We start from the raw sequence: 13782 nt of genomic DNA, 5'->3' as shown, positions 1-13782 counted from the left end.
GCACCTGCTCTCACCCTGCTGAACTCAGCTCTCCAGCACAATTCTCCCTCCCCCACGCTCAGGACAAGGGACACTGTGACAAAGCTTTGCAGCAGGTGACTGAGGGGTTGGCAGTAGTCTATAGTTGCCTGTGGGAGGCCCTCAGCTGGGAGACCAACTCTACATCTCACGCTAGGCCTGTGATTGCTGTTATGTGGCCCCAACTCCAGCTTAGACTCAATGTCTGCTGCAAATACTGAGGAAGGTGCTAAGGACAGATGGGCATCCAAAGAGAGCAGCTGAAGTGATTCTTCCACGCCCAGGAGGTTTCCCACTTTCAGAGACTATGCTGGAGGAGGGAAGGAGAGTCCTACAAGGGCTCAGGTATCAATTAACTGGAGCTGGTGTGTGGGCATGTGTGTCGGGCACTGCTGATGGCTGCAGCCCAAACCAATGAAATGGCAGCCTCAATGTTGGCACAGCCAACATGTGTCCCTTCCAAGCCACAGACTGCTTAGGGGTGGCTGCAGGGAGGGGCTGCGGGGGGGTGGGCTGCTCCTGGCTTCTGAGTCTGGGCAAAGTGCATCACACAAAGCGAGGGGCACTCGTTTTTCCAATTTCAGGCTTGGGAGTTAAAAAAGAGAGAGTGAAAGAAACAGTAAAAAGAAAAGAGCCAGCCAGACAGAGCAGAGATAGACAGAAAAGGAGACAGAAGATGCATTGCCCAGGTTGCATTACCTTAAGGATAATTTCTAATGTAAAGATACTAGTGAAGACATAGTCTGCATTGCCTAGGATCTGAAAAACAAGCATAATTGGATTAGTGGCTCTGAGAGTGAACCCAACACCAACAGGAAGGAGCATGTGTGTTAGGACAGACAGTGGCAGAGAGCTGGTGCTGGCGCAAGGGGCTCAGGAGGAGCAGAGGGGGATGGGGGCTTTACCTTCAGAGCAATTTCAATGGTGAAAATGGTGGTAAAAACAATATCAAAATAAAACAGAATCTGCAAAACAAAAAGGAACAGGGTGGGGATGGGATGAGGAAGGGAGAAAAGCAGGATGGGAGGAGAGGTCGGTGGATGTTCACCAGAAAAGGGGCCACACTTCAAAATGAGATGCATGGCGCTTGAGCCTTTGTGCAGGGACACAGATGGAAATGGGGGTGAGCGGCACGCACACAGCGATCCTGAGGTGGGGCTAGCCTCAGGCAGCACAGCGGCTTCCCTTGAAGACCCCAGACAAGTGAGGTGAGCTTCCAGGGCAGGCCTCAGCTGGTACTGGATCTGAGCAGCATCTGGTTGGATGCTTTTCCCATTAATCCAATTTACTTACAAACCCAAATCAGACTACTGAGATGCTTGTCAAAAGGACGGAGAATGGGGTTTGTATTTTTGCAGGGAGATTCAAAATGCTTTACTCACGTTGGTAAACTGAGCTGGTCAGCTTCCTGTGTTGGTGGAAATCTATTCCTGGGTTATGTCCTCTGGGGCAAGGGAGGTGCATCCCTCAGGTGAGGTCTGCACAGGCTGAGGACCAGCTCCAGGATTGCATACTTTATTATATCTCAGGTGATGGATCAGGGACGGGGCCAACACCTGCTAACCTCAGTAAGACAGCCCTGGACCAAGCAGGCCCCAGGGCCACAGAGCGGTTTGGCATGGGTATGGCTTTAGACCAGTGGGCTCTCTTCATGCCCACTTGGTTGGGACTTGACAAAGTTCTGAGATATAGCAATTCTTTAACTGGCCGTTAATGCTATTCACCAGAGCCTTGGGTGGGTCCTCACATTTGGTTCCACTCTACAGAAGGCACCAAGACTCTCTTTCAGGTAAGGTCAGGCTTATCAACGGCACCTATTTGCCAATGCTCCCCTTCTGATCAGAGTACACCAGGAGCAGGGCGGGGCCTGTAGTCAGCAGCCACACTTTCCCAAGTTTGCAGGGAACTGGAACTTCCTGGGGAACATCCACAGGCAATGGAAGTCCTGACCTTTGTCAATTATCAAAGCAGACCAAGCATTTGGGTACATGCTCTCTTACTTGCTTGTGGCCTTAAGTTGGTTTTCTATCAAAGCCCTACTCTCTTAATGAAATGTTAGTTGTGGATCTGATTCTGACATCTAGAATTGGGCTCCTGATTGAACAATGATGTTGGCAACAGAAGCTGTGGGCCCGGCACAGCCCCAGGGGTAAGGAGTGCAGAGGACACAGGCAATGCATACGTGGTTCCTGAAGGAGGTGTGCTGGACTGGGTCCTCAGCAGCCAGGGAAATGCTGCTGAGCAGAATGAAGAAGAGGATCAGGTTGGTGAAGATCGTGTCATTGACAATGCGGTGGCACTGGAGGCGAAACCTGTATGGGAAGGGGACAGGAGGAGAGACAAGTCAAGGCAGACAAGGGGAGCAGCAGTCGGCTCTTGGGAGCCCCTTTCCTCAGCTCTTCCCAGCAGCTGGCAACAGGCACTTGTTGGCTTAAAGTGACCTCTTCATTCTGAAGTCTTACTGCTGCTTATGACAGCAGCAATGACAACCCCTTACCCCCATGGCACACATATCACCTTTGACATTTTGGAAGGTTACATCTGAGACCTTGGGGACTCTCTGAATTTCCAGATCCTGCTCTGACATTAACAACTGGCTTTTGTTTGGGGACTTATTTTCCCTATCATTGAAAATAAGTCACTTTATGTGATCTGCTCTGTGCTTCTGCATAGGGAACTACAGGACTCCCTGGAGCTGGGTATGCTGAGAGGCCAGCCAAGCCGACTCTGGGGGTGATCTGCTCCTGTGTGTAATGCACTTCTGTGCCCCGGCACGATTATTCAGTTGAACTTCTAGGCACCCAGTGACAGTATCAAAAATTCTAGATTCCTAAATGCCAAAGCGTCTTGTAACCATCTCATCTTGACAACAGTGTAGGAAGGAAGGTATGGGTGTCATCATCTTCATTTCATAGATAAGAACACTGAAACCCAAGTAGGAGAGGCTTGCCCAGAAACACAGCCTTAGTGTCGGGGAGTCAGGGCTTCAACCCAGGCCTTCAGACTTCTGCTGCTGGCATTATGGTTGACTAAATGCTCTGAGAAGCCCCCCTGCTGCAGAAGCACCAAACCCTTGAAGGGTCAAACTCTCTGGGACAATTCTGGTTTGTGAGAGTTTGGAGATGTCTGCAAGAATCATCTAGTTCAAACCAACAATCCCTCCCACAAACCCCCACTGAGCTGAGGCTGTGTATGGAAGGCCAGGAAGGCAGAGTTGCCAGAGGATGGAAGCCAGTAACAGCAGTGGTGTCAAGAAACCGCAGGTTAAGCCAGTCTGGAGGTGGGGCAGGAAAGCCTGGGACTCTTAGGCTGAGCCAACACCTCTTAGGGGCGTCTGAAAGTCTCCCCAGTCCTACTTTAGTTCCTCAGGACTCTCACAAATGAAGAGGAAGTGTTGGGGTCCCAATCAAAGATCATCAGACACCAGACACATGAAAGGACAAGCCACTAAGATGAGAAATCAGAAGAAACACCAGATAAGTGATTTAGACCCCAAAGCGTGGGGGTGTTGGAAATATCAGATATAGGCTGGGCGCGTGGCTCACACCTGTAATCCCAGCACTTTGGGAGGCCAAGGCGGGTGGATCACGAGGTCAAGAGATCGAGACCATCCTGGTTAACATGGTGAAACCCCGTCTCTACTAAAAATACAAAAAATTAGCTGGGCATGGTGGTGCGTGCCTGTAATCCCAGCTACTCAGGAGGCTGAGGCAGGAGAAGTGCCTGAACCCAGGAGGTGGAGATTGCGGTGAGCCCAGATGGCGCCATTGCACTCCAGCCTGGGTAACAAGAGCAAAACTCCGTCTCAAAAAAAAAAAAAAAAATCAGATATAGATTATCAAACAACTATATTTGAAATACTTCATGAAATAAAAGACTAAATCACAAAGACGAAAAATCGATAGAAACCATTAGATTTAGAGTGATGGATCTGGAAAATGAAGCAACAAATGGAACTGACCGAAATAAAAACATACAATGGTCAAGATAAAAAATTGGTTTAAACAGTAATATAGATTAAGTTGAAAATAGATTTTAAAAACTGGAAGATACAGCTGAAGAAATTGTCTAGAATACAGAAAGACAAGGAGATGAAAGATATGTAAGACCCTCTAAGAAATAGGGAGGACAGAATGAAAAGGTCTAACAGATGTCCAACTGGAGTGTCAGAAGGAAGAAATACAGAATTAAAGGGAAGCAATATTTAAAGATTATTGCTGCACATTTTCAATAACTGAATAAAAATCTGAATCCATAGGCTTAGGAAGCACAATCTATTCTAAGCAAGATAAATGGGAAGAAATTCAGATCCTGACAAATGGTAGTAAATCTGTACAACCACAAAGGCAAGAGAATATGTTAAAAGCAGCTACAAATAAAGGTTAGGTTACCCACAAAGGAATCACAGTTGGAATGACAGCTGACTTTACAGTAGAATAACACCTTTCATGGGCTGCAGGACAAACCTGTCTGTCTCAAATGAGGTACACAGCAAAACTATCTTTCAAGAGCAAGAAGTGAAGACAGTTATAGATAAGTAGAGGCCAGTGAATTTGCCATTATGGAACTATAGGAGCTTCTAAAGAAGGTACTTTAGGAAGAAAGAAAATGTTCGCAGAAAGACAGACTAAAATGAGTAAAAAAAATGGTGAACAAATAAAATGGTAAGGTGTACATAAATCCAAACACACGCTATCTATATAATATTAAGACCCACTAACTTGTTGGGTTAAGAATAAAAGTTGGACTAAAATACTAATGATAATTCTGTGTAAGGAAGGAGATGAGTGAGTTGAAATATTCTAAGGTTAATCTAATGGACAGGAGGAGGTTCTTGATACTGTTTAACATCACATAATCACTCAAGGACAGAAGTAGAGTTGAAACATTTCAAAAAGTGGAGAGGAAAAAAAAACACAGGTCTTCTGATTCAAAATCCAGGACTCTTCCCTGAATCAGTGTCTATTTATATTATTTGCAGGGAGCTGGGAGAGTCTCAGGCTCCATTCAGTGGTTCAGATAAAATACAGGGAACTGTCAGGCTGGTACTAGAGAGCAGGACCCCACCTTCCCCACCATGCCGCACACCTGTTGTTAGAGCTGAAGATGAAAAATGCGCTGGCTTCTGGCATGGGCACCGCCTTTTCCTTAAGGTGAAGCTCAGAGAGTGGTCGTGGGCGAGGGCCGACAGGCATCTCTGGCTCTTCCTCATCATCTTCTCCTGTAAGAACAGCACCATTCTAAATAACTCCAGCACTCCCACTTATTTTACCACTTTCAGAGACCTTCCTACTGGCAGACATCATTGTGGCTCTGAAAATGTAGGGTACCAACCAAGGCAGAGATTCTGCTGTCTCCCTTTGGGTGCTGCTGCAGCTCATCTCTGTTGGGAAAGACTTACCTGGCAGTGCACAATAAGGGGATTGTAAGTAGGGTCACCAACTTGTCCTGGTTTTAAAACCAAAATCCCCACATCCCAGGAAACCCCCTGGTCTTGGGCAAACTGAGGTGGTTGTCACCCTAGTTGTAAGGTATGAGAAAAGGTGACCAGGTAGGATAGGGTACTGCCAGGGGTTACCCATCTATCTAGGCGGCAGGTGGGGGAAAGCATGTGGCTTAGTTGGCTTGTGGAAGCCCTTGCAAATAACCCCCACCCTTGGAAGTTCTAGGAATTCAAAAACCAACGCTTTCCCAATTTCTGAAACTTAAAAAAAAAAAAATGTGCTGTTGAGATAACAGGACAATACACAGGCCCTTCATGCAAAGGTTTAGACACTGACGCCAATTAAAGAAGTGCCCTTGTGCTCCCGGCCAGTGGCCATATTTAATGTGGACCGAAGTCAAACAGCTTATTCCTGCGCTTGCAAGCACAATGCCCACGGGAGCAAGCGCTGAACACCCTGCGCCAGGCAAATGTGTTTAAGATGCTCAGAAGGGAAAGTAACAACATGGGAGTGAGGAGCAGTCTGTCCAGCCAGTCTCCTGGATCACAATCCTGGCTGTTTCTTTCTAGCTGTGTGCATTTTATTGAGTTTCTCTGAGCCCCAGTTTCTCCAGGTTAAGGTGGAATAATGAGTACATCAATACTTCAGAACGGTGCCTGGCACTTAGCAGCTGCTATGTAAGTGTTTGTTGCTTTTATTACAACCTCTATCCATGGGAGAGACTTGAAGCCTGTAAATTACTGCTCGACGTTTTTCTCAGTCAGATCCTTACCACCTATTATTCCCCGACAAATGGTCCACTCACATCAAACTATATTCTGAACACTTCACTACAGCAGGTTGAACACTTTCCCCCACAAACTCATGTCTACCTAGAACTTCGCAGTGTGACCTTACTTGGGAATGGGGCCTTTGCAGATGTGATTAGTTATGATGAAGTTTATTCTAGGCTAGGATGCACCCTAAATCTAATGACTAGCCATGCGTGGTGATGCGTGCCTATAATCCCAGCTACTCGGGCGGCTGAGGAAAGAGAATCATTTGAGCCCAGGTTGCAGTGAGCCAAGATCTCACCACTGCACTCCAGCCTGGATGACAGGGAGACTCTGTCCCAATAAATAAATAAATAAAATAAAAAGAAATTACCGTTATCCTTATAAGGAGAGACACAGAAACACAAAAACACATTTAGGGAAGATGGCCATGTGAAGACAGAGGCAGAGATCGGAGGGATGCATCTACAAGCCAAGGACTGCGGGCAACCACAGAAGTTAGGAGAGGCAAGTGAGGATTCTTTCCAAGAGCCTTCCAGAAGGCGCTTAGCCCTGTGGACCCCTTGATTTAGGACTTCCAGCTTCTAGAACTGTAAAAGGATGTATTTCTGTTGTTTAAGCTATCCAGCATGTGGTCACTGGTTATGGCAGCCCTAGTGAGCTGACACACTCACTGTGTGTCCTGTCCTTCCTCATGCTCTCTCCCTGTTTGAGCTGCTCTTCATCTCCCTCTCTGCAAAGCACACAAAGACCCCCAGTGCCACATATCATCCTCCACCCAGCTTTCCTGAGTACTTGTGCTCCAGGAAATGACCTTCCTGTGAATACCAGCAGTACCTTCTGCCTCCAGTGCCTTCATGACTGATTTCAAATGTCTGTCCTTTCTCTCTATGTACTGAAAACCCTGGAAGGAAAAGCCATGCCTGGCACTAGGTGTCTTTATTTCTTGATGATGACTGAACTTCCACACCCTTCAGAAGGAAGGAGACTTTGCATAAGACCAAGGTGAAGGGAATACTAGTCTGGCTGGAAAAAGATAGTTATGGGACGCTCATCTCACAGATGCAGCCATGCCTCTCCATGTTCTCCCTCTTCTGGTTCAAATGAAGCCAGGTACTGCAAAGAAAAATATGCCTGGCACAGAAAGCAATTCTTTATCAGGCAAAACACATTCAAGCATTTAGGGACCCAAGGCTTTTTTGGAGGACCAGCAGCACACAGGCATCAATCAGATCCTTTCTCTGGGGTGATCAGAGCTGACCAGCAAGAAAATTAATATTTTTTTTCAGCAGAAAAGAGGCCCAAGATGAAAGCTGACTACAGGCCAAGAGTTGGAGCTCTTGTGACACCCAGCCCTTGGTATGTAAGAGGAAAACCTTCTACTTAAAGTAGAATAAGTAAAACCAGGATTGGCCTAAATCATATTTATGAGTGAGATTTAATTGAGAAGGATCTTAAATTCCTGCCCAGGTGTTTGTATTCTTTTCAGTTTTGCTCAAAATGACCCAACACTTTCTCCTTCATGATAATTTGATAATAGGTAATTTTATGCTTATTTTAATCTTTTGTGCTTATAGAAACCCATATTTACTATAGCTTTGTGCCATTCGAAGTTCCTAATGAAAAACGTTGCAGGCTCTTCCATCTGCATGAGCTCCCTTCCTGTTTATGAAGCTCTGTGCTGAGCTCCATTCCTGGGGCGAAGCAAGTTAGCTGGTCCATTCAGACACACAGCAGCGGAACTTCAGGCACAGTGCTTGAGAGGAAACGGTTTCTGAAGGACAAACTCAGATGTGAAAAGGGACACAACTTTGACAGCATGTGATGCTTAGCAGGTATTATGGATAAGGCAGGAGGCTGACAGATCAGGAAAAGTCAGGCAAGGCTCCTTTTGGGGTTGGCAAATGAACCACCTAGACTTCTACTCCCAAATGCCAGTAGACTACATCAGGGTCTTTCTTTCTTCAGTTTTGTTCTTGGAGGTTTGGAAAAAGCATGGGAAGTGAGGCTCTGCTGCACTCTGGAGTTGCTGCTGCATTCCAGAAGGCAGGTCAGAGGATTCAAAAGTAAAACCAGGGTAGCACTCAAAGCCCCAGCCTTGGTCCTCGGGAAGACTTGCTCCTCTCCGTTTGATGCTCATCCTCACCTTCCTCACCTCTGTGATTTTGCTCTTGGCCACATAAAGTAAAGACATTTGTAAGATCTAGTGCTTACAGAGTATTGAGTCCAAGGCTGAGAACACAAAGCCGTGGCTCTTGTCCTCAAGGAGCTTAGTTTCTAGCAGGGCACAAGAGTCTGCTACCAGCTGAAGGGAGTGCACAGTTGGTAAGGGCCAGATACCCAGAACAGGGCCTTGGGGCACCAGGAGTGCAGGTGGTGGATACAGTTTCTGCACTGGGGATCTTCTCTTTACTGGCTCAATTAGAAAACCTCAGAGTCACCCTACATTCCTCTTTCTCCAACATCTAAGCGATGAATAAATCCAGTTGGTTTGCAAAATGTACCCCAAGCCTGACCCCTTTCTGCATCTCCAGCACTGTTCCCTGCCCAAACTGGCATCATCTCCGCCTGGATACTGTACAGGTATCCTCCCTGCCCCAGTTCTGCTCTCGACCACCACCACCCTTTATCCACAGAGCACCCAGAGGGAATCTCTGAAAGGGTGAGTCGGACATCAGGTCAGGGCCTCCTCTGCTCAGATGTTCTGGTGGCCCTCCAGGGCACTGGATCAGACCCAGCCTCCCACGTGGCCCTGTGCCTTCTGCCCTGCCTTCCTGTCCTGCCCTGGCCTCCTGCCTCAGGGCACTATCCCTTGGCTCTCTCGGCTTCAGACACACTGGCCCTCTTTGGAGTCCCCACAGCCAAGTGCATCCCCCTGTAAAAGACTGCACTCAGGCCCACCACCTAGAGAGCTCTTTGCTCTGATTCCACGTCTAGTTCCTTTGAATCATTCAGGCTCCAGGCAAATGCTGTGTCCTCAGAGAAGCCTTTGCTGACCACACAGTCGATGCAGCCTGGTCCCCAAGTCACCCCTAATACAATCCTTGATTTTACTATCTTCACATTGTGTGATGTCACCTTTTCAGTTGGTTTGCCGGCTGCCTGTCTCCCCACTGATATGTCAGCTCCAGGAGGGGGGTCAGTTCCCTGTCCATCCAGCACAGGAACCCCCATGTCCCTGTACTTAGCACAGTGCCTGGCATATAGTAAGTGCTTCATGAGCAGTTCATTAATATCTCCAAGGTTTCTCCCAACTCTCAGCATCTCTGACTATTGTAAAATCCTGCAAAAACTCCTTCAGCCTCTCCAACTCCCTGATTCAAAGCTCAATCAAGACCACCCTTCTGTATGAAGCCCCCAGATTCCACCAGCTCATGGCTCTCCTTGTCACTGAACCCCTTGCAACAATGAAAGCCTCCCCCAGCACAGGTGGTGCTGACTACTCGGTGTCTGGTGGCATGCGTTTCTTTTTAATGTGTACCTGTTAACTTTAAGTCCTTAGTGGCTCTTGCGAACATCTACATGCTCACTCAAATACATTAATAAATTAAACAAAAGTAGAATTAGCTTCCACTCATCTGGGCACAATGCTTTTCTTTCCAGTGAATTGGGATTTTTCTCTATAATTAGGGTACGCCAGTCTGGGAGGCTGAAACCAGCTGGCGAGCTTTTCGGATGAAACAGAGAGGGAAGGATTCTAGGGCCATGGCTGGCCTCAATGGCCCCCTGATGAATTAGAAACAGGCCCCTCCTCTGAGAGTTCATGGTCATGCGAGGGCAACTGAAGCAGCAGCCAGCAGAGTACACTCTGGAGTCCAGCCACTCTGATAGACGGCTTTGGGTGCAACCCAGACAGCCTAAGAGGGAGGGGGACGACAGGGGGTGAGTCTAGGACAGAGGGCAAGAGAGAGACGGGGAGGTGGCAGGAGAGCATGGCAGTGTGCTCCCTTGCACTGGCCCTTTCTTCTATCAGTGCGACTCAAGGCAGAGTAGGAGGGACGCTCACCAGTTCATGCAGGTGCCCCTTAGGCATGGTAGGGGGCAGAGGCCTTGAAGGGGCAGAGGTCGAGAGCACAGTGATAGATCAGGCTCTTTGCCATTCATGGTTCAGAAGAAAGAGAAGCAGGAGGGAAGCAGAGATTGACCAGAACGGAGACGGCAGGTCATGTGATCCTCAGAGGAGTCTCTGGGAACTTCGGCTGCCCCTGGCACTAAAGGATCCAAGAGCTGACTTTGGAAGCAGGGAAGGGAGGAAATGGGAAGGCAGGAAGAGCTGAGAAACACAGGCTGACTTAGCCTTTGGGGGTAGGGCAATGTGTGGAGCCAACGGCTTTCAGAGCATGCTGCCCTTTAGATCTCCAGGATGAGGACTGGGAGACCGGGGGTAGGGCACAAATGGGCATGCTTGGGGCTGGCTTCAAAGGCCACAGTGGTGGCTGGTGTATGTGGTGGGGCAGTTAGGGCAGCCTTAGGTCTCAACACAAAAGTAGAGATGCATGCAACCAACAGAAATGATGGGGAGTGGGCCATATGCCCACAAAACTCAAGAATCCTGAGGCCTCAGCAGAGGTTGGGAAGAGCTTTTCAGCTGGGAAGCGTAAGCATCCCCCCAGTCCTCAGAGCCGCCAGTAGCTACATGAGAGGCATCTCTAGGATGGCTGAGGTAGTGTCAATAGCCTCATTAGCCCCTTTTTTCCCCTCAACATTCTTCTCTTTCATTTCATTAGAGCAACAAAGAAGAGAAAAGCCAGGAATACGGTATTTAGAATAATAGACTTTGAGATTCTTGTTGAAGATGCAAGAGGTGTGTCTGCTCTACAGGCCTGACTGCAGCTGGGTGCCTGTGTGAAAAGACCCTCATATCAGATCTGCCCTGCTATGTGTGCAGGGAGGCCCATCCTGGAGGCTGGCCTCATGGGAGGCTCTTCTCAGGGCCCTAAGGAATTTTATTATTGTCTTTTGTTTTAAACCTTCAAGATTTACGCGTGAGTAGAGTCTCCCGTAGTAAAGCTCATATATTTATTCCCGGCGTCAACAACTTTGCACATCTTGCTGATCTTGTTCCATTTATCTTCTCTGTCCCATTTTTTTGTTGTTGGAGTATTTTAAAAGCAAAGCAACTCATAACATTTTAGACTCTGGCCATAAACACTTCAGCAGTTTAAAAACAGAACTACAAAATATTTTACCAACAAGATTAACAAAACTACTTTAAATCGTTTAGTTTATTCAATTTCCCCCACTTACCTCTAAAATGTCATTTTAAAGTGTATTTGTTGCTTCAGGATCAAGACAAGATACTCCCATTGCATTGTTCAATAATTCTAGTACGTGGTTGAAATTCCCTAAAAGTTTCACCCCAGAAGGGTTTTTAAGAACTTCAAAGACTTAATGCATGCACATGGAAACGCCCTGTTCTTTCTGTCCAAGCTCCAGGAAACCACATCCTCTTCCCTTGCAGAAGGAGGGCAGTGAGGATGGTGTGACCACAGGGAGTCTGGTTCCCAAGAACAACAGAAGATGCCTGCAAGTGTTCTTAGCAGAGAACCAGCGGAGGGAAAACGAAAGGGAAACCCAGCTTTGCTCACAAATGTAGAAGGTTCTCAGCCACCTAACTTGGTGAACAGCACAAATATAGTCTAACCTACAGGAACAAGGAAATGTCAGGAAAGTCAACAGTCCCTTGATGGCATGTTATTGACATCAAGCTGGTAAGTGGTGATCACATCTGCAATTTTAGGTTCGAGAAAGGCAAGCCCAGGGCTTGGACAGGGTATGGGATTTCAGGGAGCTGGGAAGTGAAGCCTGGAGGGAGGACCTCTGACCTCTGACATTAAAGGTCAGAAGCCTACTGCCTGCTAATTTATGTATCAACAGAAGCACAAGAAGATGGAGTCAGTAAGATCTCCTTCTGTAGGGACCTGCAATCATTTTCTAAAGCAACAAGTTGGACATCTGTGGTGGCAGCTGTCCCTGCACTCGGCACTGCCTCCTGAGTGAGGGCGAGGCAGATCTGGAATTTACCATTAATATTAAGTGAGCATAATGTTGGCAACATATGCCATACTAATACATTCTATAAATTAATAACAATTTTACAATCTGTAATGTAACAAAAATTTAAATGTATACAAAATCCAGCTTGAAAAGGACACAAAAGGACTGCTCAAATGTGATCTCATTATGAGGAAACCAGAAACAAAGCTGTCTCCCAGATGCTGACTGATGGTGCTTAAATATGGAGATAGAAGACACGTAGCAGTGTAAGACACTTATAGAGGGACACTGGAACCATAGTCCCTAATACATGGCCACTTCCATGTGGCTTTAGAATTTAGATCTCTGTCCCCAACCTCCCAATCCCAGGTTAGGCAGTGGGACTGGTACCTGTAGTTTCTGGGTTGGGGTAGGGGCTCTTATCCTCATTTTCATTGGGCTGGAGGTCATCCATGTTGATCTAGGCAGTCACAGGAGAGAAGGAGGAAGAATTCAGTTAGATATTTTCCTCAAGTTAAGAGGCTTGCAGTAGCCTTGCAGTTTCATTTTAGTCCGTGACTTAGCTCAATAACATGTCCTTGTCACCTGCATATCTCCTTCAGGACATCAGGGGACGGCTGGGATCCAGCCAATCTGCCTTCTCTTCCCCGTCCCAGCTCTCCTGTCCATCCCCACTGGCTTTCTTTCCACTGGGTGTCTTTCTTTCTCTCCTCTTCTCCATGGGGATCTGGCCTGGGAAGGCTGTGGCCCTCCCTCCCCAGCACTGGCCTCACAGCTCCAGGAAGGAGACAGCTCCTCACCTTGGTGGTGGGTGGAGACTCCCCATCAGCCGTGATGGATTTCAGCTCAATCTTCTCCTCCTTGGATTCCTCCACTGCTGGCTTCTCCAACACCTCTTGTTTCTTCTCTGGGCTGGCAGTCCTGGCCAGTCAGCAGCAGAAAAAAATAAATGGTTGTTTACTGGAGTGATAGGGAACAGTGTGGGAGGGAACCACTCTGTGGCCTGTGGGGGCCAGCAGGGGCAGATCCACTGGGTCTGTGTCCATCTTCCTTTCTCCAGGGCACCTCTCATGTGCAGCTCAGTCACAAGTGTTATGGGGCTGAGCCACACCTGCTCTGCCTGACACACAGTTGGCCTCTTGCAGCTCCAGAGATGCCTGGGTCACGAAAGCAGAGAAGGATGGTGGATCTCATTTAGGATTGGCTCCTGGAGGAGCTCTGCTCAGGGCCCGGCAGCTGTGTGGCTTACAACTGTCCCATCTAGACACTGATAGGATACAACACAGGGCCCCGTCTTGCCTTCCTAACACCGGAGCTGAATTATGCAGCAGTGAGGAGGACCTCCTCTGTAAGCTGGAGCTGCATTTCCCCACTGAACTGAGTGGTTGCATTTCTCTCTCCCCACTCTACACTCCTGCCACCTATCACAGCTTCTCAAAAGATAATCCCAACCTCCTAGACAGGTGGAGAATATAACACCATTGCAGAGACTATTATAATTCACGATGGTCCCTATCAGAGTAATGCTTAGGATTAGGAGAGAGGTCCAA

At 47.7% G+C, this 13782-nt stretch overlaps 1 protein-coding gene across 50 annotated transcripts in view; it reads right to left on the bottom strand.

Moving 5' to 3' along the window:
- CACNA1C (calcium voltage-gated channel subunit alpha1 C) overlaps nucleotides 1–13782 on the bottom strand; it is a 725791-nt gene that overhangs the window by 99813 nt on the left and 612196 nt on the right. For 29 of the 50 annotated variants that reach the window (XM_035258324.3, XM_078338406.1, XM_078338401.1 and 26 more), the window contains 5 exons: nucleotides 13033–13153; nucleotides 12623–12692; nucleotides 5107–5239; nucleotides 2201–2330; nucleotides 718–777 (listed from right to left, as the gene is read on the bottom strand). In XM_035258324.3, coding sequence (XP_035114215.3) covers nucleotides 718–777; nucleotides 2201–2330; nucleotides 5107–5239; nucleotides 12623–12692; nucleotides 13033–13153 — 514 coding nt within the window. Of the gene's footprint in view, nucleotides 1–717; nucleotides 778–923; nucleotides 984–2200; nucleotides 2331–5106; nucleotides 5240–12622; nucleotides 12693–13032; nucleotides 13154–13782 lie in introns of all 50 variants that reach the window. The other 21 variants (XM_078338403.1, XM_035258332.3, XM_078338402.1 and 18 more) reach the window with 3 other exon arrangements.

The sequence above is a fragment of the Callithrix jacchus genome, chromosome 9 (genome assembly GCF_049354715.1).
Source record: "Callithrix jacchus isolate 240 chromosome 9, calJac240_pri, whole genome shotgun sequence".
Lineage (NCBI taxonomy): Eukaryota > Metazoa > Chordata > Mammalia > Primates > Cebidae > Callithrix > Callithrix jacchus.
This window is presented reverse-complemented; position numbering and strand designations above follow the sequence as displayed.